We start from the raw sequence: 25905 nt of genomic DNA, 5'->3' as shown, positions 1-25905 counted from the left end.
TCCTGGAGGAGGCCTGCCCCTCCTGCTGCCCCGGTTGCAGGTGAAATAGCCGCAGGTCCCTCTGGTCCTGGGAGGGCTTGGCCCTTTCTGGAATTCGGTTCACTCAGGTTTCTTGATGTCTTCAGCTCTCATGTCGCCTCTCCAGCTTGCTGTCCTTGTTAGGTGGTAGCCACAGTCTGCTTAGACTTTCTGCGTCCTAATGAGAAGCAAAGACCCCTTCTCCCCCACCATCTCTTTGGCCAGAGCTCAGATGCCTAGTTCACTCTTCCACCGAGGGCGTGGCCCCTGTCCAGAGGCCCTGGGTTGCTGAGACCGGCAGACGCCGTGGGGCAGACAGACGTAGCACCCACCGAGCACTGCATCTCTATTTCTGATCCACGGGGCCATCCACGGTTTGCCTCAATCCATGCATCACTTTTATCCTTTTCCACTGGACTGGGGGCACCTTATGGGCAGGGCCCGTGTGGGACTCAGATCTGAATCTCCAGAGCCCAGCACCAGGGCTGGTTGATAATATTAGCAAATGTTGGATTCATGGATGAACAAATGGATGGGTGGAAAGAGCAGCCACTAACAGGTGGAGGAGAAACACCTCTCCCCACCCCCCCACCCCCCAGATCACACATCTCATAAACACTCCCTCCAATGGCCAGGCCCCCAGGGGACACCCAGCACGTTCAGGGCCTCCTACACCCTCTGCGGTCTCAGGGGCCGGGCTGAACCGGGTCCCAGGCTTGCCCACGGCCCTGACCTGGATGAGGCCCTGTTCCCTCCTGCCCAACTCTCCATGGGTCTCCCTGGTGGGGAAGGCAGCCAGGCCTGGTGGGCTCTCTCCCTGGACCTGACCCTCCCCCTTCCCTCCACTCACGCCCCCTTCCTGCACCCCCTCCAGGCCGATGCTGACCAGGCAGTGCCCGCCCCCCACGTAGTGGACAAATGAGGGAGGGCGGCTTTGCACTTTCAGCTGCCCGCACAGGTGGAGGGGCTGGAGCTGAGGCCAGTGGGTCAGAAAGAGACCCCTCAGGGGACATCCTTTCCCCCTTAAAGGGCCTATCGTCCCTGTCTTGGTAGACCCCAGGAGCTGCCCACCCTGGCCTGGGTGAGGCCCATGACCCCGCGGTAGAGGAGGATGTCAGAGGGCACTTCTTAGGGGAAGAGATCCTGCCTCAGGACCCCTCTGGGCCCGGCAGCTGCGGCCCCAGGGCCGGTGGGCCTGGAGAGTGAGGCTGACAAGCCGGGGAACCCCCTCCCCCTCTGCTCAGATTTGAGTTCTGCTGGAGCCCCTGTGTCTTGGTTGCCTGGTGACCAGCCCTCACTACAGCGGGAAGGGGCCACAGCCCTACACAAGGAATCCCCAGAGCCCCCAGGACCCCCCTCCGCAGGAGAATGCCTGTGCTGCCCCAGGTCGGCCCCAAGGCACCCGGGAAGCGGTGGCGGCAGAAGGAAAGCTGAGTGCTGTGTTTCTCCCCAGGGAAGCAGCTGCCACTCTTTACTAGCCGGCTTTGCTTCTCAAAGGAAGAGAAGACCACTGTAAAACGAACACCCCGAGGTAGCCCTGTCTTCCCTCCCAACACGACCCGAGCAGGGGGGTGCTAGGAAATGGCACCCTGCATGGCCAGGCTGGGTTCCACTGCAGGCCCGGGGGTGTGCGGCAGGACAGGGGGCCCTGCCCAGGGTACCAGGGTCCCATGGGGAGAAAGGGCAGTGGCAGGGATGCAGCCGTGAGCACCTGCTGGATGCAGAATGCTTCCTGGGCGCCTGGGAACCGGCAGCTCCAGGGAGCTGCTCCTGCGGTTCGGCAGGTGCACAGTGATACAACCAGCAGGTGAGGGGGTGGGGGGCTGGGAGAGAGCAAGGGCGTGCAGGGACGGGGCCGCACAGGCAGGCTGTCTGGAGGAGGTGACGCCCGATGGGTGAGCGCTGGCTGGGCCGACAGGCAGGAGGGCAGAATGGCCAGCTTCAGCCCTCAGCCGTGGGGCTCAGAGGGTGTAAAGGGGCTCCCAGGTCACTGCAGGGGTCAAGCCAGAATGAGCTTACCCTCACTTAAGGCTCCAGGCCTGGGCCGCCCAGGGAGGATGCAGGCTGCCCTCCAGATGCCCTCAGGGCCCAGGCTGGACCGCCCATGGGGGTGGGGGTGACCGAGGTTTAACCCTGCCCGCCCTATCCCTCCCCACCCCACCGGTGCCCCGCCCAACCCGCCAGCCCCACCGGCACCGATCGTCCTCGCCAAGTGCCCGCACTGCTCCTTGCCCGCAGACATCCAAAAGCCCAAGGACACAGGCGAAACCTGCACCACCCCTGGCTGCGTGATGGCAGGTAAGCCCCCCTTCCCTCCGAGCCCTCCACAGCCCCACCAGGGGGCTCGGGACCCCCAGTGACGCTGGCACGGGCACTGCTCGAGGCCACGGGGAGCCACCCCACTCCTGAGGCACAGCATTGGGCTGGTGGGCAGACCCTGGATGTGCCTGGGGGCAGGGGCTCTACTGCGGGTGTCTCACCTCCCCTGCCCCCCAGAAAGCTGCTCCCCTGCCTGCAGAGGCCCCCGTGACCACAGTGAAGCTGGCACAGGGACCCCAGGTGCTCTTTGTTGCACTTACAGGAAGAGGGTCACACAAACACACACACTCTCTCAAGTTTTCTCCCAGGAATTTGTCTTAAAATGGGGCGCCATGTGCCATTACTTGCAGATAAAACACAGTGAAAATGGTATGAAGAAACACTAGCGTAAAAACTCAGAAATGTGATTTTTCTGCCCACGTTGGGGTAGTGGATGGACTCCTGTGGTGCTGCCCCCTGCGAGGTCCCAGCCAAGTGGATAGGAAGGCGAGGGAGGGTCCTGGGTTGGGGTCCAGCCTGGCCACCTCTGCAGAGAGCATCCTGCCGGGAACCTGGGGGCCCCACTGTCCCTGCCGCATGGGGTTCTGGGAGCAAACAAACCCCTGTGGTGGGCGAGAGCTGCCCTCCCCCACAGACACACTGACCGGTAAGGGGGCTCCAGGGGCAGGGCCAGTGCTGAGCCCTGGCTGTGAGCCGGGCGGGCTCGGCCAACACCTGGCCATCTGTGGGACCGCAGGCGTCCCGGGTTCGCAGGTGTGTGAGCGGAGGATCGGAGAGGTCACGGGGTCCAAGCTCACGTGGCTGATAAGTGGGGTCCTTAGAACTGGAGGCCCTGCTGCCGACCTCCCTGAGGTCCCGGGGTGACTAACGCTTCTGAGGGCACAGGGCCGTGATTGAATACCCGACAGCCCATCGGGCTGTCCACACCGGATCTCCCCTCTTCCTCTGCACCCCCTGGGGACGAGCAGCCGCCAGGATCCTCCAGAACATGGACCCGTCCAAGGACCCCTGTGACGACTTCTACCAGTACGCGTGCGGGGGCTGGCTGCGGCGCCACGTGGTCCCCGAGACCAACTCGCGATACAGCGTCTTCGACATCCTCCGGGATGAGCTGGAGATCATTCTCAAAGGTGAGCACGGCCTCCACCAGAGGAGTGGGGACAGCCCGTCGAGCCAGTGGGCACCGGGGAGAGGGAGTCCCCTGGGATAAAGGCCTCCACTGGGTGCGGCAGGGACATGGGCACCTTTGACCTGATCTCCCCAGCAGCCTCCTCAGGCCTCTGTCCAGCTTCTCCTCTGCCCACAGGGGTGCTGGAGAATTCCACCACCCAGGATCGGCCAGCTGTACAGAAGGCCAAGACGCTGTACCGCTCCTGCATGAACGAGAGTGAGTGGCCGATGGAGCTGCCCCGCCAGGACCCCGTTCCAGGACCCCACGGCCCTGCGACGGGGCACAGTGGAGTGGGCGCCTCTCCAAACTCGTGCCGGTGGGAGCTGTGTGCCCCCCTGCCTGGCCACCGGGCCCAGGTGCCCTACGGGGTCCAGGCTGACTGCCAGCTGCCCAGGACCGGCTCACACCCTGACCCCAGCCAGCCACGCTGTGCCCAGGCAGGAGGAAGACATTGAAGAGTCTGCCTGGGAGGCCCAGGGAAAATGCACCCGCACACGCGTGTGTGTGTGTGCGCGCGTGTGTGTGCGCGTGCGCGTGCCTGTGTGTGGTTTGCAGGAAACGTTATTCAGGACACTTGGTAAAGGCGGTAAGAGGCAGACTCTTCAGGGCCGTCTCAGTAGGTGCAGGCGTCGCTGCAGTGGGGTCTAGCACGGGGAAGGAGATTGGGCTCCACTCCAGATACAGCGAGGGCAGGTAGGGGAGGGTTTATAGCCGAGGGGCAGGAGGGGCTCAGTGAATGGAAGACTACTAACAGGGAACATGGGGGGGGGGGGGGGCGTGTCTGGCAAAACTAGCCTAATGGGATTCTTGCTGAAGGCAGGCCGGGCAGTCAGACATCACCTGGGGGACAGTGAGGGGCGAGGACTCCGGTCAGCTACCGAGAGGGATCAGATATTCAGCGGGCGGGGGGCGTTCTGGTTAAAATGACCACGCAGAGTTCTCGCTAAAACTGGATTTTACCAGGAGGTGCAGTGATGGGCCCAGCAGAAGGTTCAGGAGCCTGACTAAGACAGAATCAAGAGATAATCTTACTGTGTGTGTGTGTGCGTGTGTGTGTGTGTGTGTGTGTATAGATGCAAATGCATGTCTATTGTGTGTGTGTGTGTATGCACGTGTGTAGGAAGGTGTGTGTTTATGTGTTTCTGTGTGTATATGTGTGTACACGTATATGTGTATTATGTCTATGTGTATGTCTGTGTGTCTATATGTGCATGTGTGTATGCATGTATATATGTGGGTACGTATATATGTGTATATGCATATGTATGTCTATGTGTATAGGCATATGTGTGTTTGTGTGTATATGTGTGTGTAGGTATGTGTGTATGTCTATGTGTGTATATGTGTGTATGTGTGTATTTAGGTGTTTTGTGTGTACATGTGTGTACATATATATGTGCATATGGGCATTATACCTATGGTGTGTATGTGTGTGTATGGGTATATATGTCTATGTGTGTGTAAGTTTGTGTGTATGTGTGTATGTCTGGGTGTGTGTTTGTGTGTATGTGTGTGTTGTGCGGCAGGGGTGGGGGGGAGTTTCCCAGTGCTTTGGTTCCTGTTAAGAGGACTCACACATTTGGGCCCCTCCGGCCCGTCTTCCCTCAGGCGCCTGCCTGGGGGCCTGCAAACCCAGCCTGTGGTTCCGGCTGCTCTGGGGGACCACTTCCCCTCCTCGGCACCAGGGTTCGAGGCTGGCTGTTTCCCCGGGGGTCTCCTGGAGGGCGGGGTTTGGTTCTGGTGTACCTAACAGCGAGACTTGTAGGGCCCCCAGCATTATCGTGGTGTCTCCATGGGGTCCTGGGCTGGCACACTCCTCTCCTCCCCATGGAAACAGGAGGTCACGTGATCCAGTCTGGCCAGCACCTGCCAGGTGAAGGAGATGTGCTGTGTTCCCACCTGTATAGAGTTTCTGGCCTGAGAGACCAAATATACAACAGGACAATGGCCAGACCGTGTATAAAAATACAACTCTGACCCCCGGTCTGCAGCCAGGCGGCCCGGCCATCACCTACAGGAACCAGCCCAGGAAGCCAAACAGTAACTCCTGTAATGATCTGCCTGAGACGGCCGACCTGACCCGTCACTGGCAGCTCCCTAGATTTTGTCCCTGCTCCCAACTCAGGAGCCAAGAAAGAAAGCCCAGTGTGCCCCCACTAGCCACGAGGGACACCCTGCTTCTCGCTCCCCCAGGCCCTGGCCCCCATCAGGGCGCCCTTGGAGCCGCCCCCCTCCCCCTGGACCGCTCCCCTCCCAGCCCGCCCCTCCAGGTCAGGCGACCAACCGGCGAGGCCCTCCCCGCCCCGAGGCCTCCACCCATCAGCAGCGGGCCAGCTCTATTCCCACCTTTGCGGGTTCTTGTGCCAAGTTCTCCCAAGCTTCCTGGGCGCCCCCATGCTGGGCAGCTGTGCTCCGTGCTCTGTCAGCAGCTCCGTCCACCCGATGCTGGAGCTGGAGGGCTCGCGGGCTTCCCAGCCGCCGGCTTGGACCCCCGCCCCTGCCCGTTCCCGGCCTTCCAGAGCACCGCCTGGGCTTCTCTGAGCTTCGGGGCCTCCCCTTCCACACCCTTGTCCTGCTGGCGCCTGTGCTTTCATCAGCCCCAGGCCCTTTCCCGCCTGCGTCCCGTCTCTGCTCTTTCCAGGCCCCTGCGTGTCCTGTGCTGCAGAGTCTGCACCGGGAGGGCCCGGCTCCGCGCTGGGCGCCAGCATCCCCGCGGGTCCATGTGCCCGCGGGCGTCACGCCCACCCCCCCACCTCCCCGCCAGGGCATCGGGTGAGCGACCGCTCCCTCCCCTCTCAGGTGAGATAGAAAAGCGAGACTCGCAGCCCCTGCTGGACATCCTGGAGGTGGTAGGAGGCTGGCCAGTGGCCATGGACAAGTGGACCGAGAGCATAGGTAAGGCAGGGCCTGGTGGCAGCCTCGCGTGGGCGGGTGGCCCTGGGCCTGGGGCTCCTTGGAACAGAGACCTTCCAGGCCCGAGCTGGAGAGTCTGCAGCAGCTGCTGGTGGGCTCCTAGCGGCTGGTGCCCTCCACTCTGCAGAGGGGCTCCTTCCAGAGCCCTAGGGAAGGGCCCGGGCTCCGGCTCTCAGCGTGGGCTCTGCTCCCCGTACTCGGGGGTTGGGGGGCGCACAGCGCTGCTCGCAGGGCCCTGTTGATCCCCGTGGGCTCTGTGGGGATAGTTCCGGGATCCCCTGTTGCACGAGGGGCGGGGCTAGGACCCCAGGTCCTGGCAGGTCCCCAGCGTGGGGTGCTGGCCCCCAGGCCCCCGGTGGGAGCTGGAACAGCAGCTGGCCGTGATGAACGCGCGGTTCAACCGGCGGGTCCTCATCGACCTCTTCATCTGGAACGACGACCAGGACTCCAGCCAGCACATCATCTACGTACGAGCCGCGCCGGTGGGCCGGGTAGGCCGGGTCCCCTGGGCCTGGCTGGGGGCTCCCGCAGGGCAGCGGGGGGACAGCTGTTACCACAGGGGGCGGGTGGCCCGCGTATGCTCCCAGGGCCCTGCTATCATCCACACCTGCAGTTCAGGGGACCTGTGCCGATGGTCTGGGTTTCTGCTGGGCCTTCTGGGGCCCGTGTCCTGACCAGAGGGGCAGCCCAGGTGCCGAGCTGGTCCTCGGGACGGTCCGTCCAGGCCTTTGGCACCAGCACAGAAAGCCTGACCTCAAAGAGCCACCACTGGCCACAGATAGGCCGCAGAGGACCCCGTGTGGAATATACACTCCGCTCTGGGAGGGGGCCTGTCCGAGGCCCTGTGGGTGGTCCGCACCCCCTGGCCACCCCTCAGCCCACCTGCAGTCCAGCCCCAGAGCGGGGGTCGGGGCCCAGTACCTGCACACGCTCCAGATGGAGCGCCCGTTCCCGCCAGGCACAGCATGGTGGAGGGGAGAGGGCTGGGCCCACCTCGGCAAGGCTAGGGGTGTCCCGGCTCCATGCCCAGGTTCCCATGCTCTGTCTCCAGATAGACCAGCCCACCCTGGGCATGCCGTCCCGAGAGCACTACTTCAGTGCGGGCAGCGACCAGAAGGTGAGTCGGGGGCAGCCCGACGCTGGACCTTCCCCCACTGGCGCTTTCCCGCCGGCCCCTTCCACTCTGGGCGCCCTCCGCCCGTCACTCCAGGCCCACCTGTGGCCCAGCTCCCTGTGTGTCCACTCGACACTAACCCCCCAGCTAGCCTTTGTGGGCACTTGCGTGGCTCAAGCCCGGCGCTGAGGGCTGGACACGCAGACATGGACCCCTGCCTTTGTCACCATCGTAGGGGTGTCCCTGAACCCCCAGAGGCAGGCTCGGGGATCGGCTCAGCCCTGCAGCCCCGAGGGGCACACCCTGCCATCCCCATCTCGCCAGGGCAGGCCTGCGGTCCACACCGCCGGCTCACTGCACAGGGCCTGTAGAGATCCGAATGCAGGCCACCCGGGCCCTGAGCCCGCTCCCTGAGCCACCCGACTCCTGCACCCAGGAGAAGATAAATGGGGAACTGAACAGCAGCAAGGCGCGCGGGACAGGGCCAGGGGGTGTGGAAGGAGGAGTCGGGGAGGAAGAGGGGGAGCAGACTGAAAGACGGGGGGTGACGTGGCCCACGGCCTGGACGCAGCGTGGTGGGCCTCATGGAGGAGGTGGGCTGTGAGCTAGGCTGAGAGGGTCCAGTCAAGAGAAAAGACAAGTTTGGCCAAAAGAAGGAGCCGTGGAGTGGGCAGTGGGGCTGGGAGAACAGCCCAAGGAACCCAACTCAGAGCAGCAGGGACTGGGGCCCCTGGAAGGGCTCACGCCTGGCAGCCATGGATCAGACCCGGCAGCTGCTGGCCAAGACCGGCGTGGGGGCATCAGCCCAGCCTGATGCCAAGTAACTGGGGAAAGGTGGCCTCTGTGGTTCCTGCCTGCAAACGAGGAAACGCACCCCCCCCCCCCAGACAGGCCCCAAGAAGGCGGGTCCAGGAGGAGCACACAGCCTCAGGGCCCAGCTCCTGATGCGCGGCCTAGGCGAGCCTGGCTAGGGCAGCCCGTCTGAACCCTGGCGCCCGATGGCTCTGGGCCTTTACTAGCACCTACTGTGTGCCCCGCACTTTATATGCAGCCGTGCGGTCCACTGGAATAGGTCTCCGGTCCCGTGCGAGCTGCTCAGGCACCGGGGTCACACATAGAAGGGATGCAGCAGGGAGCCCGGCCCTGAGCGTCTGGCTGTGGGTGGGCGAGCAGCCCATCCAGCAGGTCTGGGGAGCAGGCGCCGTCCACCCACGGGGCTCACAGCCTCCCCACCCACCGGCTTGCCAGGAGCATGAGTTCCAGCGCTGAGGGCCCCTGGCCTGGGAGGCGTGGGCCGTCTGGAACCCCCAAGCCGATGAGCACCCCGAGGGCTGCTTTGTGGCATGTGCCCACCCCACCCCCACAGAGAGCTCCATGGGGGCCAAGGTGGCCGAGGCCGCCAGACTGTGTCCTCATCCTTTGGCTCAGGTACGGGAAGCCTACCTGCAGTTCATGGTATCGGTGGCCACAATGCTTCGGGCGGACGTGAACCTCCCCAAGAACGGCGACCTGGTGCGGGAGGACATGGCCCAGGTGCTGGAGCTGGAGACGCAGCTGGCCAACGTGAGGCCGCGGACCGGGGGCGGACGGGGTCGGGGGGGTCAGGCCAGCTGCCCCGAGCCTGTGACCACCCGCCCCGCTGCAGGCCACAGCCCCCCCGGAGGAGCGGCATGACGTCACCGCCCTGTACCACAGGATGGACCTGGAGCAGCTCCAGAGCAGGTTCGGTCTGAAGGTGAGTCCCAGCCGTGCCTGCCCCGCCTCTCTCCCCTACGCCTCAAACACGCCCACCCCAAGCGGGGCCCGCGGGACCGGTCACCCAAACGGGGACATGTCCACACGGGGACGGCAGGTGTCAACCGGCTGCCTGGGGATGCGGGGCCACCCGCCTGTGACGTGGCCGCTGCGACGTCCCAAGTCTTCTGAGCAGGGGAGCGGCCTTGGGGTGGGGGGGGGAGTCACTGACCCGCCCGCCCGAGTCAGGCAGGCCCCCCGCCCGGGGCTCCCTGTCCCCAGGCCCAGCTCGGGGCCCCAGCGCAGCGCTGCCCCTGACAGAGGGCCCCATGGCCGGACCCCCGGACCCTCCCCCTCCCGCTGGCCAGGCTTAGGCTCAGGGGCCTGGGCTGGGGAGGGGCAGCCCAGCCCGGGAAGGGGGTGCTCAGGCCTGCACCCCCCAAGGCCCCGCACTCACTCCGCCTGCCCTGAGCGGTCAGAGGGGCCTCGTCCTGTGGATGGAGCCAGCTCACTGCGGCGAGTGGGGCCCAAGTCAGAGGGAGGAGGGTGCAGCTGCGGACGGAACCCACCGTCGGAGGCAGGACCCGAAGCTCCTTCCTCTGACCAGAGAACCTAAGTGTCTGGAGCCATAGAACAAGACGGGAAAACTCGGAGGGGACCCTGCCCGGGGCTCCTGCACCTGGTGCTCCAGAAGGCCCCATCGTCCCCCGCGCTTCCTTCCCGGCTCCCAGTGGTGGCCTGCTGTGACACCACCCCGCACCGCCCGCCAGCTCGCCCCCTCCCAGGCGGGCACTTTGAGGGGCCAGCCGTGCTCTGGCACCGACTCCATCCATGGACGAAGCAGGCAGCCCCCGCCCAGGGCTTGGGTCGGGGAAAAAGAGTGTGTCGGAGGGCAGGCCAGGGGGGGGACAGAGGAACAGCGAGTGCCAAGGTCCTGAGGCCGGGGCTGCAGGGCGGCTGGGCGCGAGCCGAGGCCGGGGAGGGAGGGTGGACCGTGTCGGGCCTCCGGGGCCATTTTGAAGGCACCGGCTTTGATGGGACAGGACTTGACTCATAGCGAAGAGAACCTGGCTGCTGAGGACACAGGGAAGGGACTGAGGGCCAGAAGCAGGGAGACGGGTCAGGAGGCTGCAGCACAACCTAGGCGGGGCCAGGTGGCGGCCTGGGACAGCGGCAGCGGAAGTGCTGAGAGGCGTGGCTCGTGGATGCATTTGGAAGGGAGAACCAGCAGGACTTGCAAATGGACCAAACGTGGGCAGTGAGAGGAAGGGAACGCAGATGGCCAGAAGGTGCCGTGGAGACGCCCCGGAGCAGGGGTGGCCACGTGCAGGAACCCAGGGCTCGGGGCGTCTGGGCTATAACGCGTTTATAGAGCTTAGAATTGCCACACGTGAGCACATCCACACAGCCCCGTCCCTGCCCTCCTCCCCAAAGCAGCCACCACCCGGCTTCCACCACACGCGTGCACCGGGCTGCTTTCTTCTACGCTCTGTAGGTGAGACTACATCTCACCGTCATTACGTCTCATCTCGCTGGGGCAGCAGCAACCCCTCATTCACCCGGATCACTGTACGATCGATCCTAAGAACACGCAACAGCTTGTGCCCCTGTTCTACTATTGCCGGGCCTCTGACTCAGTTCCACTTCTGGACTTTTCTGAGCAATGTTGCTACGTTCATTCTCATGCACGTCTTTTGGCACGCACACGCGAGCATTTCTGTCAGGTGTCCACCTAGGGATGAAGTGGCCAGGTCTTAGGACACAAGTCATTCAAAAATCATCACACAGATTTACACTCCCCAACAGGAGTGTGTGAAACGCCCCCTCCAATGCTTGGCGGTGCTCATTCCTTCCGTCTTAGCCCATCTATGGAAGCGTTGCAGATGAACATGCTGCGGAATTTCATCTGGGTTGGATTTGACTTTCCCTGAGCACTACTCCACACTGACTGGCCGACGGTGGCCCCTTTTGTGAAGTGTCTGCTCACGTCTCTTGCCCACCTGTACTACGGGGATATCTGCCTTCTTCTCACTGATTTTTAGTTCTTTGAATACCTTGGATGTGACCCCTTGGTCAGTTTCTGTGTAGTAAATGTCCTTTCCAGTGGGCAGCCTGCTGTTTTACTTTCATACTGGTTCTTTTTTTTAAAGGAGGGCTTAAAATAGTCCAATTTATCAAAGACGGATGGATCCTTTCTCTATGGCTAGCGTTCATTGTGCTCTGCTTAAGAAATCTTTGCCTGCCAAGGTTGTTTAGGTCGACAGTCTACCTTGAGTTGATTTTTTATATACAGTGAGAAGAAGGAATTGTTTCATGTGCTCCTTGTGGCTGTCCAGATGATCTAGCACCATTTATTGAAAAGACTCCCCCATTAGCCATTGCACTGTGTGCCAACTTGATTAAAGACCGAGTGTCTTTTTGTGCACTTGTGCCTGTGTGCACGTCTGGGTCTGTGCGTTTGTACCTGTGTGTGTATTTCTAAACTCTCTTCTGTTCCATTGGTCTCTCTGTCTATTCACGTGCCGGAACCTACTGCCTCCATTGCTATAGCTTTGTGATAAGTTTTGATGTCTACCAACTTTGTTCTTCAAATCGATTATTCTTGATCTTTTGCACTTTCTTACAAGACTCAGAGTCAGCTAGTCAATTACACACACACACACACACACACACAAAATGCTGCTGAGATTTTGACAGGGATTGCTTGAAATCTAAGCATCAATTTGGGGAAGATTCACATCTTTCCAAGGTTGAGTATTCTGATCCATGAAACTTCCATATATTTATGTTTTCTTTCATTTCTCTCAATAAGTTTTATAGTTTCCTACTTCAAGGCCTTACATATCTTTCATTACATTTGTTCCTAGGTGCTTGGTTTTTTAATATTATTGTAAATGGTATCATTTTGCAATTTCTCTTATTGTTTGTTGCTAGTATACAGCAATACTTTGTATACAGCAATTTTACTCAAAGCACGTAGTAGTTCTAATAGTTTATCCTTTAATATTTTATAGACACAGAATCATGCCCTTTGTAAAAAATAAGTTTTATTTCTTCCCTTTCCAATCCTTGTTGATTTTCTTTTTTTCTTGTCTTATTGAACTGGCTAGGACTTTCAGCATAATGCTGAAGTCATGACAGTAGCTATCTCGTTTCCTTCCTGATCTCAGAAGAAAAGCTTGCAACATTTTGCAAGCTTTCATTTAATTTTGTTCGCTGTAGAGTGGGGTTTTGTTTGTTGTCACTGCTGCTGTTGTATAGATCCTTTTATTAGATTACAGAGCTTCCATTTCGATTTGCTGAGTCTTTTTCATGAATAGTCAATTTTAATATGCCTCATCTGCATCTATTGAAATTACCATGTGATTTTCCTTCTGTATTCAGTTATCATAGTGAATTATATTGATTTGATTTTCAAATGTTACACCACACTTGTATTCCTTGAGTGAATCTAATTTGGCTGTGTTGCATCATCCATTTTATATAGGTGTGGATGAATTCCGATTGCTAATATTTTGCTTAGAATTTTTGTATCAATTAGCATAAATGAGACTGGCCTATTGTTACCTTTCCTTTTAATATCCTTATTTTGGTATTAAGGTTATTCTTGGCCTCATAAATCAAGTTGAAAGAGTTTTCTCTTTTTTCCTTCTCTGGAAAGTTTAAGATTGGCATTATGTCTTCCTTAAATGTCAGATAGTATCCGCTAGAAAAGCCAGATGAGTCTGGAAATTTCTATGTGGAAATATTTTAAATTAAATAATCCAGTTTCTTACATACAAAACTATTTATATTTTCTATCTCTTCTTTCATTTTTTGCTAAATTGTGTTTTTCCAGGAATTCTTCCATTACACTGGAATTTTCCAATATATTGCCATAATCTCTTGTTACTGTTTGTAGGCTCTGTAGTAATGTCACCCACCTTTTTCCTGATTCTGATTACCTGCACCTTCTCTCTTATTTCTTGAATATTCTTTAGAGGGGGCTGGGTTTCTTGGATGCCCAAGAACTGTGTCTACCTCTCCATCTCTCCCTCTTTCTCCTCACTCCCTCCTTCTCCAGGGATTTAACTGGACTCTCTTCATACAATCTGTGCTATCCTCTGTCAAAATCAAGCTGCTGCCAGATGAGGAAGTGGTGGTCTACGGCATCCCTTACCTCCAGAATCTTGAAGACATCATCGATGTCCACTCATCCAGGTGAGGCTCAAGGAAGGTCCCAAGAGGTGGTGTCAGCATCTTTCCCCTGCTCTCTCCTCATCCCCAACAGCTCCTCCTCTCAGGAGAGGACCCCATAAAGCATTACTCTGAGGCGCGAGGGACAGGACGGGGTCAAATGTTTGTGGCCAATGGAACCTTACGTTAGAGATGCGAACCCTTCCTTGGGTCATCCAGGGGCAGGCAGGATGTATCTGGGGGTCGTCTTGGAGATTTTCTCCACCACCCTGAAGTCTCTGTTTGGTGTGGAGCCTGCTGTCCAAGGGCCCATAAAGCACACCCTCTCCCTGGGCAAACAGCACGCACCTGTTCTATCCGCTGCCCTCTGCCTCCTGCCCCAGGACCATGCAGAACTACCTGGTCTGGCGCCTGGTGCTGGACCGCATCAGCAGCCTGAGCCAGAGATTCAAGGATGCACGCGCAAACTACCGCAAGGTGAGCGACGCCCTGCCCCTGCACCGAGCCTGGCCTGTTTCCTTGATAACACTGACCACCTGCTGTGGGCCTGCACCAAGGTCCACCCTGGGATCAGAGCTGTGATCCAGGCTCGTGAGACACGCCCTCTTGGGGCAGCCTAACAATAAGCCATCGACAAAGCACAATGTGCTCTTTCAAGACCAGCAAGTAGGATGTGAGGGGAGGGGGTGAGGGCAGGGAGAGCCTCTCTGTGAAAGTGACCATGGAGACCTCAAGGCACGAATGACCCAGGCCAGATTCCCAGGAGCAGAAACAGCTAGTGCAGAGGTCCTGGGGCAGGGACCCCAGGGTCACACTGGGGAAGGAAGGAGATGAGGTCGCGGAGGAGGGGGAGGCAACCATGGGCCAGAGCAGCATGCGGATTCCACGTGCACTGAGAGCCACTGGGGTGTTAAGAGTGGGAACCACAGTCCGATGCCCTGCTGGTGTGGTCATTCTGGCTGCTGCGGGGGCACAGGCCGAGTGGAGGCAGGTGCCATCATCGGGGGGGGAGGGTAGACCAGGGCGTCGGCACTAGATGGAGGTGCTGACGACAGGCAGTTGAGGTGTGGATGGGGGGGGGGGATGAGGAACGGGGGAGTCGGGGGCCTCTGAGGTTCTTCACCAGGGACATGGGGTGGGCAGAGGTCCGGCCCCGATCGGGGAGATGGTGGCAGAACAGGTTGTGGCGATCAGGCCTCCTGCTTTGCCGTCTTGGGCTGAGGACACTACGAGCCAAGCATGGAGCAGGGAGCTGAAGCCCAGAGCTCAGAGGACAGAGAATGAGTCACACTGACTTTCGAAGAGGCAGCAAACCCCACAGCCCCGGAACGTGTGGCCAGATGCTGGGCGGAGCTCCGAGGGGGCCAAGATGTGGGGCCAGAAATCTGACGGGGGACACATTTCCATCTTGTGCCGTGTCCCCAGGGACAGGCGGGCACACATTCTCATCGTCATTCTGGAGATGGGAAAACCAGGGCCCAGACAGCTGGCGGCTCACGGCTGAGCTAGACAAGGCCCCCAAGGTCAACGCCAGCCTGTGCTTTGGGGTAGGGCTGGAGTCCTTGAGAGCCGAGTCGGCCAGACAGCCAGGCCAGGGTGGCAGGGACAGGGGACAAGGAGGAACTCGGGACCGGGCAGGGCACCCGCACCCCGGGGTCGGCCTGGGCCGGGAGTCCAGGCCTCCAAACTGCACACCCGGTCCTCCCACACCAGGGGTGGTGTTCAAAGGGAGTGTCTGAGTTCACCAATGTCCCCCACTGGCCCCTGGGCACGCTGGGGCCAAGGCCAGGGAAGCAGACGTTGGTAAACGTGGTGAAATGAAACGTGCCAGGCGCTGTACGGCACGACGGTAGAGGAGGTGCGCTGGCGGGAGTGCGTCAGCTACGTCAACAGTAACATGGAGAGCGCCGTGGGCTCACTCTACGTCAAGGAGGCCTTCCCCGGGGACAGCAAGAATGTGGTACGTGTCTGGCGACCCCACCCTGGGCCAGGGGACACCAGCCCGTGGCACCTCTCGCCCCAGCAGCGCCTGTGTGCTCAGCGGTACCGGGGAGCACGTGTTTGCCCGGCGCCCCATCACACAGCGGGATGCGGGGAAGCCTTGCCCGCCCCAGGCCTCTGGCCCCCCAACAGCTATCGGCCCCGACCCCCAGCCCCGCGGGCCTGCCTGGGAAGGGGACAAGTTGTACGAGGCGTGAGTCCAGGGCCTGGCAGGCCCTAGGCCCACCCAGGACAAAGTGCTGCCGTGGGGACCCTGTCCCAGGGGGTCAGATCCCGCCCCCAACCCCCCACCACGTTCGGAGTGGCCCCCTGCAGAGACCCCAGGGCCGATCAGCCAGGCGCCAGGGTCATGCGCTCCCCCCAGGTCGGAGAGCTCATCGACAAGCTGCGGGCAGTGTTCGTGGAGACCCTGGACGAGCTGAGCTGGATGGATGAGTCATCCAAGAAGAAGGCCCAGGAGAAGGTGGGCAGGAGGCTGGGGGAGGGTGGCCCCAGTGCGAGGGGCACAGGGTAATCATCGCCACCGCCTGGGGGGTGGGGGGCTCGCTCGGGAAGGGGCTGTGGGCAGAGGTGAGACCCCCCAGCACCCCCGCAATGGGTGGGGGCGGCCACGGCCACAGGGAGCAGGAGCCCCTCCGGACTAGTGTGACAGAGAGCAGCCAAGCAGCTCTGCTCGGCCCCTCCCCACCAGACCCCTGGCTGGCGGCCGGGTGCGAAGGTCGGTCTCACCCTTCCACGTTCTGTCCCCATTAGCCTCCCCACAGCCTGCAAGGAGGGCGAGTCCCTTAGCCCCTTACCCACGTGGCGGGGGCAATGCCAGGATGCCCACAGTGGGGCGGGCATGGACCGGCCCCCCTCTCGTCCCTAGGCCATGAGCATCCGGGAGCAGATTGGGTATCCCGACTACATCCTGGAGGAGGGGAACAAGCACCTGGACGAGGAGTATTCCAATGTGCGTGCCACCCCAGACAGCCCACCTGTCCCCTCGCCCCGACCCAACCCGCCCCTGAACCAGCCCGCAAGGACCTTGGGCCCTCAACTACCGGGGGTGGATTCCGTACATAACTCAGCCACCTGGCCACATGCTCTAGGGGGCTCTAGCATCACCTTCCATTACAGGTGGGGAAACCACGGCCGGGAGGGCCTTGGATCTCGCCCAGTAAATGCACAGAGCCGGGGTTGGCCCCTAATCCACCTGCAGCCAGAGCCTGTGGGCCACATTTGGGACTGCCTGGCGAGTCCTGAGGCCAGTCCCCAGCCGCCCTTGACCTCCCTTACCCCCGGGCCCCTCGAGGACCCCACACGCATGCCCACCCGTCTCCTGTAGCTGAACTTCTCGGAGCACCTGTACTTTGAGAACGGATTGCAGAATCTCAAGGCTGGCGCCCAGCGGAGCCTCAAGAAGCTTCGGGAGAAGGTGGACCAAAACCTGTGAGTGGGGATGGACGGTGGGGGGGGGAATGGGCCAGCGGGGGAGGGCGTGGGTCTGACTCAGAGCCCCCCTGCACCCGCCCTCTGCTTGTGGGGTCCCAGGGAGAAGCCAGGGCTTTGGACTGGCCTAGACCCTGCCCTGGCCGTTGGCCGTGCTGGCCTCGTGGCATGACCGCTGTGCATGGGTCAGGGTGGGCTCTGGTCAGCCGAGTAGGGGGACCTGGAGGGCAGGCCCGGGAGACCTGGGCTCTGAATGACCCACTTGTCTATCACAGCTGGATCATTGGGGCCGCCGTGGTGAATGCGTTCTACTCCCCAAACCGAAACCAGATTGGTATGTTCACCCCGCCCCCCATGAGCCCTGCCCTCTTGCCTTCGGAGCCTAGGTTTCCTCCTCTGTAAAATGGGGCAGGGGATCATAACCTTTACCTCCCCGGCTGTGAGGTTAAATGACAGGACGCCTAGGTGTGCCCACCCCGAGCCTGACACACAGGTGCGCTCACCCAGCTCATTCCGTCCCCCACCGCCTCCTCACCACAGTGTTTCCCGCCGGGATCCTCCAGCCCCCTTTCTTCAGCAAGGAGCAGCCACAGGCCTTGAACTTTGGGGGCATCGGGATGGTGATTGGGCACGAGATCACCCATGGCTTTGATGACAACGGTACGGGGCTGTCTGGGGGTCAGAGCTGCACCTCCAGTCACAAACACACCCTGCCTACCGCTGCGCGGGGGCCCCCTGCCTGGTTCCTGCCCGGTTCCAGGGGCCTCCAGCTGCCACCGAGGCTGGCTTTCCCACAGGGCTAGACCTCCGAAACCTTCTGAGGGCAGCCCCGTGTCCCCAGGGCCCAGTGCTCCCCTCCCCTGGGGTTTAGAGAGCATGGACGCCACCGCACGGGTCCTTAGTCCACGGTGCCTCTGGGGTCCTGTGACCCAAGACCCCAGGCCCTGACCTGGGGGATGGCATGGACACCACTGAAGCCTTCCGTCCCCCAGGACCCGAGCAGCCCCGTGACAGGGGGCCCATTCTCTGCTCACGTGAGCTCTAGACACCGGGGTTCCCGGGAGGACGTGGGGGAGAGGCTGGCGCTGGGCAGGCCGGGCCTCGTGGGCAGCCCCCCGCCCCCATCCAGGCCGGAACTTCGACAAGAATGGCAACATGATGGACTGGTGGAGTAACTTCTCGGCCCAGCACTTCCGCAAGCGGTCGGAGTGCATGGTCTACCAGTATGGCAACTACTCCTGGGACCTGGCCGACGACCAGAACGTGAGTGGCCACGGCCCGGACACACCGCAGCCCTGGCCTGGGGGAGGGCGGAGGAGGGGAGCCCGGGCGCCCCCGCCATCCTGTCTCCCGCCTGCAGGTCAATGGCTTCAGTACCCTCGGGGAAAACATCGCAGACAATGGAGGGGTGCGGCAGGCCTACAAGGTGCGTCCAAGCAGGGCCCCCGAGGAGGTGGGGTGGGGAGCAACCAGGTCCAGGCAGGGACTGACCCCCTCCCAAGCCCAGGCAGATCCTGGGACCCTTCTCTGTCTGACGGGGAGGCGGCAGAGCCCTGGGGGAGCCTGCCAGCCACAGGCGGGCAGGCCCACACTTTACCCCAACCTTAGCTGAGGCCTCCGCGCTCTGGGGAGACCACTGTCCGTTGCCAAGTAAGGCAGTGACAGTCACTGCACGCCCGCCAGCCTCAGCGACACCCCTGCACCAGCAGCCTCGGGCACTGGGTGTCGGGCGCTCATTCATGTGGCGGGCTGCCCGGGCCGTGGGCTCCCACCGAGCCCGGGGTCGGCGCTCAGATGGTCCCTGGGGTTCTCAGAGGCCCCACGCTGCAGGGGCAGGACCCCCACCGGAGGAGGCCCGGAAGCCAGACCTCCCTTCCGCCCCGATCCAAGGACCCCGGAGTCCTGGCCAGCCCGGTGCTGCCCCCAGGAGGGCAGGCCCTGGCCCAGCACCCGTTTGGTGCCTGCAGGCTTACCTGAAGTGGGTGGCGGAAGGCGGCAAGGACCAGCAGCTGCCGGGACTGGAGCTGACCTACGAGCAGCTGTTCTTCATCAGCTACGCACAGGTGCGAGACAGTCCCCTGCCCCACTGGCTGCAAACCGGCTCCCCGCTTGCGTCCTTGGCGAGCCTCCACGAACGCCCACCTCCAGGGACACCCTGGCGGGCAAGCCAGGCAGAACCAGAACCAGTGCGCCAGGAAGGCTTCCTGGAGGGAAAGGATGGTGGCGGCGTGGGAGCTGGGGAAGATTCAGATGTTGCTGTGGAAGGAGCAGGGCGACCCGCTGGCTTCCCTCCCCCGACCCAAGAAGGAGCAGCGGGGGCCCTGGCGGGACTCCTTTGTGCCCAGAGAGGAAGCAGGACGCGCTCCCTCCGCGCCACAGCCCTAGGGGCACCCGTCTCCCCAGGCCCGCGCCGCCCCCTCCAGGATGCCCTCTGGTCCTCCATGCCCCTGCACGCCATCCCCCCCGCCCCTCCTCCAAGTCCCGCGGCCACGCCCCTCGTGCGCCCACAGGTGTGGTGCGGCTCCTACCGGCCCGAGTTCGCCATCCAGTCCATCAAGACTGACGTCCACAGCCCCCTAAAGTACAGGCAAGTGGCCCCCCGCGCCCCCGCGCCCCGCGCCCGGGCCCGGGCCGGCGCCGTCTCAGGCCCCTCCGTCCACCCGCAGGGTGCTGGGCTCGCTGCAGAACCTGGCCGCCTTCGCGGACGCGTTCCACTGCGCGCGGGGCTCCCCCATGCACCCGAAGGTGCGATGCCGCGTCTGGTAGCCAAGGCCGAGCCGCGCTGCGCGGCCCACGCCCACCCGCCCACCCGAGGTGTCCCGTCCGCGCGGAGACAGTGCTGCCAGCGGGGACCCGGCGTGCGCCCCGCTCCCGGCGGCCGACCCACCCGCGCCGCGCCCGGCCTGGAGCGCGACCCGGCCCTGAGCCCCCTCCGCGCCCGCCCGCGAGGGTCTACACCGCCCACCGCAGCCCTGTAGACACAGTTATCGGTCTTCTGCCCGCTCTCCAAAGCGCGTCCTCCTCAGATGTCCACGAGCTTCAGACTTGAGCTAAGTAAACGCTTTAAAGCAGTCGGCTGCCTTGTCTGTGTAGCAGGGCCCGGGGCCGGCCGTCGGGGTGACAGTACCTGAGAAAGTGCCCCACTCTCCCGCTGCACCTGCCGCTGACTGCTGGTGGCCAAGTGAGGAAATGGTAGGGCGCTCCTGACAATCTCCCCAGGGTCTCTGTGCTGGGAGCACAGCAATGACCACGATGCCCCCAAATGCCCGCCCTCGGGGGTCACAGTTCAGGTAGGGAGAGGGGCTCCTGACCCAGGAAGGAGCCGAGTTCCAGGAGGGGGGCGGGGGGATCCGAGCTGCAGCCCAGAATCTGGATTTTGGGTTTTGTGTAACTGGAAGCCAGTGAGGGGTTAAACCTTGTCACCTGCCCTGAGTTTTTAAATGACCACAGAGACTCTGTTGGGGGCCGGGGACGCTGGGACGCCAGCTAGAAGGCCACTGTGGTTGTCCAGGTCTGGACCAGGGGGCATGGAGGGTGCTGAGAAAGTCATCTGAACTCAGACGAGAGAGCTCCTGACGGGGCAGGACAGGAGTTCTGCTCTAAACCTGTTAGGTTTGAGGTGCTTGTCACCTCCCCCTCTCGTGACAGGGGCATCGGGGGAGCTGGACAATCCCTCCAGGCTAGCCCCCACCCCCAGCGGGGCGCACGTGACAAGTCTCACGTGAGTAAAGGGCCTGCCGGCAGAGCAGCCCTTTCCCTAAAAGTCCCCGACTGTCCACCAGACTCCAGCGGGTGGAATGGAAACCATCTCCTCCCCGGAAACCATTAGCTCCCACTGGACATGAGCTCTGACCCCCACCCCTCCAGGCCAGGCTCCCGCCTGGGGCTTGGGGAGTTTCCTCACCATGAGACGGAGCCCATCCCACTCTCGTCTCCCACACCCTGGACCTGTGCTCAGACCCCTGACCTACATGTGTCAAAGGCCTGAGGTCTCCAGGGAGGCTGCAGGGGCGCGTCCACCACCACCAACCCACCAGGGAAAGCGACTCTGCTAGCGGGGAAGGTGACGCCTCGGGATGCATGACCGCCCCCCTGGCCTGGATGAAACCAAGAGCGATCAAGGCCGGGGTGGCCAGGGCTGCCAAGGACGCAAGATTCAGAGGCAATGAAGAAACACTGTCCAGAAACTGCAGTTTAATGCTCATCGCTGCCTGCAGACCAGGCAGAGTTCAGCCCCAGCCCAGAGATTCTGGAATTTGTTCACATCCAACTCCCAGAGTGCCCAGGGCAGGAGACGCCGCCCAGATCCTTGGAGGCCCGGGGCCTTCACCTTGAGCACGCCTCCTCATCACACTGCGGAGCCAGCAGAGGCCCCATCAGCCTGGCCACACTCCCTGGGCCAAGAGCAGCTGATCCCACCCTCCAGGGGTCTGTGGCCCAAGTGGAAGAGAAGGAGTGTGCTGGACAGTCCCCTCCATTCGGGGCACAGGAGGGAGGCCACCAGCACCATGCTAAACTAACGTGGGCAACGGTCACCTGGGACAAACCCCAGCCCTCCCAGGCGGAGAGGACGGGCCCCTCCTCTGCCTTGCAGCCCCTGACCAGCCCCCTGTCCCCTGGAGAGGGTCCTGCTGTGCCTGCCCATCTGGCCACCCTGCCCCTGGCCCGTCACCGCAAAGTGGGGTGGCAGTGACATCCTGGGGCTGCTGTGAGCCCAGAATCACCTAAAGCCAACAAGGTCCAGCTCAGCATCTGGCCACAGCAAGTGCTCAACCCAGGGGAGTTGGTGGGGGGGTGGGGGGGCATTCTTAGCCCGGTGCCCGCCCCAGGCCTGGGCTCACCTTGGGCGGCTCACTGGTACAGACCTCCGCAGAGATGCCCAGGGCCTGCAGGATGCTCTCCTGGGGGGCGTAGTCACCTGGAGACTTCTGGACAAAGTGTAGCAGCACTTTGTCACCACCTGCAGCCGGCGGGGGGGGGGGGGGGGTCGTCAGGGTGCCCCTGTGTGGCCACTACCCCACCTGGTTACACTGAGATGAGTGAGCTCTTCTGGCCACACCCCGCCCAGCTAGGATGACACTCAGAGCTGGGCCACTCCACCAAGGGGGTAACTGTGCCGAGATCAATAAGCCGGAGGGAGGGAGGGGCAGGGCAGGGTCAAGTTCATCAAGACCTTCTTGAGTATGCGGCCCCGCACCCCCGACCCCGTGACCGCGCGGTGGCCCCTGACGCCCCTCCCCTGGCCCACCTTTGGCAACCACCAGCAGCCCTCCGCTCTGCAGCAGATCCCCGGAGAGATTCCCCTGGATGCCGACAGCCTTGGCCTTGGGGGAGGGGAGCAGGCCCAGGTCAGTCCTAGACAGAAGCCCCTGCACCTGAGTCCCACACGACCTTGGCCGTCACAAACCTTGGCGGCCACGTCACGAACAGGCTTCCCCAGGGCGGCCGGCAGGATGCTCAAGCTGTTGTACCTGCCAAGACACAGATGGCTTGTCCAGGCTCTGACCCTGCACCAAAGACCGAGCCCCAGCGCCTGCCCCCAGTCTCTGCACAGACCAGTTCCGACAAGCAGGCCCCACCCCATCTCACCAGGGGCTCAGGAGGCACGGGGCAGCCAGGCCAGCAGCTGGCCCAGCCAGGAGCAGCTGCCAGAGCCATGGGGCACCCAGCCTGTGGGCTGGCAGGCCTGGGGCCCCACAGAGGGTGTGGGGAGTGCGGACTGGGTGAGCCCGGGGGTTCTCGCTCAGCTGGCACTGCCAATCAGACGAGGCGGCCAGCCTGTGGCAGATGCACCGAGGTGGCTAGGGCGGCCCCTGACTGGAGTGCTAGGCCCAGGTGCCCTCTGCAGCCAGCTGTGGGGAGGCCCTGGGTGAGAAGCCTAACCTACAGCCCATAATAGACACTCGGCACCCAAAAGAGAGCCCGGCAGGGCTGGCTGGAGCAGTGGATGCCCCCAGAGCCCGCGTGGCCAGGGAGAGGCGGGAGGGGAGAAGAGGAAGAAGGGAGCGGTGGCGCCCCGAGCCCCCAGCTCACCGCTTGAAGCCCAGCTCCTTGTAAAACTGCTTGCTCTCATCCAGGTAGAGCTCTGAAAAGCAGAGGCCACAGGTGGGTGCCCCAGGCCACCTGCCCCCCTGGCTCACCCTCCTACATCCGCCCTTCTGTCCACCCTTGGTACCCAGCTCGCCCACTAAGGACCAGGAGGGGCAGAGCAGGGCTGACTGTCCCCATTGTTAGAGGAGAGGCAGAGGCCCAGAGGTACAGGTGGAAAGGGAGAAGCAGGACTTGTCTGGACTCTGCCACTGGGCCCAGGGCTCTGTGAGGGGAGGGGTCCAGCGGGGTGGGGTCGGGAGGCAGCGCAGCCTGGGCTCTGGTCCCAGATACTCCTTGGGGAAAGCATCGGGGAAGTTCAGAATCTGGCTCCTGGGGAGGCAAGGAGCTGGCAGCTGACCCAGTAAAGACCTTTGGCCTGGATTGCAGGCCAGAGTCACCACTGAGCCCTCCACAGTGGGAAGAACATCATGTCTGGGGCAGGCGGGTAGAGGCCACAGCCGGAGAAGGGAGGGGAGGGGCGGGGAGGGGCGGGGAGGGGAGGGGCGGGGAGGGGCGGGGAGGGGACACAGGAGCCTATCAAGGCCGCTCCTGGAGAGAGAAGGGCCTAGGCTGGGCAAGAAGGAGGCAGCGAATGCCCTGAGTTTGAGGAGGGGGTCTCAGGGCGGGTTGGGCAGTTGTGGGGGGAAGGTGTGTGCTGCAGGGGGAGGGGGAGGGGGAGTGCAGGCACCTCCCGCGAAGTAGCCACCGTCCAGGAACTCCTGCAGGCCCAGGGCCTCGGGCCCCACGCCCACCAGGCGCACGCCGTGCTGGTCCAGGAGCCCCTTCAGGCTGCTGAGGTCCCGGGCGATCCAGCGACACACCATGCAGCCGAAGCGCCGCAGGCCGGCCACCACGCACGCCTGCTCCTGCCACAAGCTCCGCAGCTCCACGGCCTGCGCCGGGGCGGGTGAGGGGCGCTGCCGGACCACCGCCCGTGCGCACGTCCTCACCCCCGGCCCCGCTCCCGCGCCCCGTGCCCCCGGCCAGCGCCGCGCACGCCCAGCCTGCGCCCCCAGCTCCGCCCTGTGCCCCGGCGCCGGCCTCGGATGCCGCTGCCAGGTGCCGGGGCGCACCCACCACCCTGAGCCCGTCCAGCCTCACCTCCCCGGTCACCGCGTGCTTCAGGACACACGCGCCCACGCGGGAAAGGTCCACCGTGCTCATGGCTGCTGCCGCCCCGGATCCCAGCAGCAAGCCCGCTCTCCAGCAGTCCGCTCAGCCTTCCGTCCTGCGCGCGGCCCGGCTCCGCCCCGGACACGCCCCCAGACCACCGCCCCGGCCCACCCCCTCCGCCCTGGCCCCTGCCCCGGCACCGGCCCCGCCTACCGCAGCTGCCCGTAAGCAAAATAGGCTCCCGGTCACGCATTTTGTATATGCATGAGCCCGTCAGCCAATGGCGCCGCTGGTAGTGGGCGGAGCTTGGCGTCTGGGCTGCAGGCACGCGGTGCGCCTGCGCAGAGTGCAGCGCCCGGCCTGGGGCGGGGTCAGTCGTGGAGTGCGGGAGTGATAAGGGACGGAGTGGTGGGGGTCTCGGTGTTCCGGCGGGGGTCCCATCTGGTGGAGGAGTCCGAGGGCTTAGCTTTTTCCCTTGGTCTTGTTTCATCTTGAAAATCCATGAGAAAGCAGCGTTTTCTCAGTTACACGTCCGTGTTGGCTTTAATCATAAAATACTGTCAATTTCATGCCAGCTAAATATCTGCCTTTAACCCCCAAACTTTGGGTGAAAGGGACCCGAAAGGGATAACAGCAGTTTACTAGGTGCCTTGCCAATTTGTCTTGTTTTTTCCTCGCGACAGCCCTCTGACACCTTTCAGTATCACCCAATCTTACGGATGAGGGCCCTTGGCACAGGCTGAGGGGTGGAGCAACGCAACTCGGACCGCGGGGTCCCACCTGGGCATGGCCCGCCCCCCTCCGAGGGACTGCGGTTCCTGGCACTCGGCCTCACTCCCCAGGGCCCACAGACAGCTCCAGGCCCTGGACAAGGCTGGAGAATGAAGGGGCAGCAAGCAGCCTGCCTTGGGTTTGGGGAGGGGGGAGTCCCCCTCTTGATACCACACTGTATTCCACAGGACCTCCCAAGAGAGAGGGGAAAAACTGAGACCCAAGGGGGTGCTGCTGCCTCCTTAGCCTGCCCTTGGGCCTGGGAGGATGAGGGTGCTGGGAGTGGCTGAAGGTCCAGGCCCCAAAACCAAGTTACTACGCCAAAAAGAGAAGGATTTCAGTTTCTGGGTATTGAAGGCAGAAAGGGCAGGCAGCAGGGGGCCCTTTGCCCAGCAGGGAAGGAGAAACAAGGGGAAAATGCCACAGTTCCCAAACCCAGCAGTGCAGCCCCCCGGAGGCCGAGGCACCTCCCGGATCTCTGTGAGCATCAGGCATCCTGGTGCCACGTGTGCTGCTCTACATCCCGCCTCTCCTCTCTCCAAAGTGCAGCAGCCCTTTCGAGATGGAAGCAAACCCTGGGGCCAGCAGCACGACGTCGCATGACATGTTCCTCCTGGAGCATTTATCTTGTGGTTACCATCCCCGTCGTTCCTGTGGGACTTGTCATAATATATTGGCAACGCATGAAAACCAGAAGGCTACCTGGTGAGCAAAGCCTGTGGTCCTGTCAGGGCTCAGGTCCCGAGGAGTAACAGCCCCGAGACCCTCCACGCTCTATCCCTCAAATCTAGAGGAGGAAGACCCCAAGAGTATCTCCAAGCATTCCTTGCCCCTTAGGGATGTGGACCTCCCACAGAGCCAGAGCCACCATGTCATGGGATCTCTCAATGGTAGGGGGACAGGATGGGGAGCCCTCTTCCTCCCTGATGCCCACTCACAGCCATGAACTCTGAGCTCCCATCCTCCCTGAGGGGGCAGTGGGGGCACAGGGCAGGCTGCAAACAGCTGGGAGAGGCACTGGGATAAAGGGTTAGAAGCCCCGTTGTCAAGGCTG

At 62.2% G+C, this 25905-nt stretch overlaps 2 protein-coding genes across 2 annotated transcripts in view; one reads left to right on the top strand and one right to left on the bottom strand.

Annotated features, from left to right (window-relative positions):
• The window catches only part of MMEL1 (membrane metalloendopeptidase like 1), a 41748-nt gene extending 22105 nt beyond the window's left edge, over positions 1-19643 (top strand). The window contains exons 2-23 of the mRNA XM_068537695.1: positions 1472-1549; positions 2257-2316; positions 3306-3467; positions 3644-3724; positions 6308-6403; positions 6770-6888; positions 7473-7538; positions 8964-9098; positions 9181-9270; positions 13333-13469; positions 13829-13922; positions 15277-15405; positions 15811-15909; positions 16315-16398; positions 16774-16877; positions 17153-17211; positions 17418-17537; positions 18007-18140; positions 18238-18303; positions 18845-18940; positions 19388-19464; positions 19544-19643. Coding sequence (XP_068393796.1) covers positions 1472-1549; positions 2257-2316; positions 3306-3467; positions 3644-3724; positions 6308-6403; positions 6770-6888; positions 7473-7538; positions 8964-9098; positions 9181-9270; positions 13333-13469; positions 13829-13922; positions 15277-15405; positions 15811-15909; positions 16315-16398; positions 16774-16877; positions 17153-17211; positions 17418-17537; positions 18007-18140; positions 18238-18303; positions 18845-18940; positions 19388-19464; positions 19544-19643 — 2186 coding nt within the window. The remainder of the gene's footprint in view (positions 1-1471; positions 1550-2256; positions 2317-3305; positions 3468-3643; positions 3725-6307; positions 6404-6769; positions 6889-7472; positions 7539-8963; positions 9099-9180; positions 9271-13332; positions 13470-13828; positions 13923-15276; positions 15406-15810; positions 15910-16314; positions 16399-16773; positions 16878-17152; positions 17212-17417; positions 17538-18006; positions 18141-18237; positions 18304-18844; positions 18941-19387; positions 19465-19543) is intronic.
• Positions 19644-21056: 1413 nt separating this feature from the next.
• On the bottom strand, positions 21057-24210 carry PRXL2B (peroxiredoxin like 2B). Its single transcript, XM_068537694.1, has 7 exons — positions 24069-24210; positions 23656-23860; positions 22911-22962; positions 22285-22348; positions 22126-22201; positions 21719-21837; positions 21057-21230 (listed from the first exon to the last, which is right to left on the bottom strand). Exons 1-7 carry the CDS (start codon positions 24129-24131, stop codon positions 21204-21206), a joined length of 606 nt encoding a protein of 201 aa, XP_068393795.1. The 5' UTR covers positions 24132-24210; the 3' UTR covers positions 21057-21203.
• Positions 24211-25905: the final 1695 nt, after the last annotated feature.

This window comes from Eschrichtius robustus, chromosome 3, assembly GCF_028021215.1.
Source record: "Eschrichtius robustus isolate mEscRob2 chromosome 3, mEscRob2.pri, whole genome shotgun sequence".
NCBI lineage: Eukaryota > Metazoa > Chordata > Mammalia > Artiodactyla > Eschrichtiidae > Eschrichtius > Eschrichtius robustus.
This window is presented reverse-complemented; position numbering and strand designations above follow the sequence as displayed.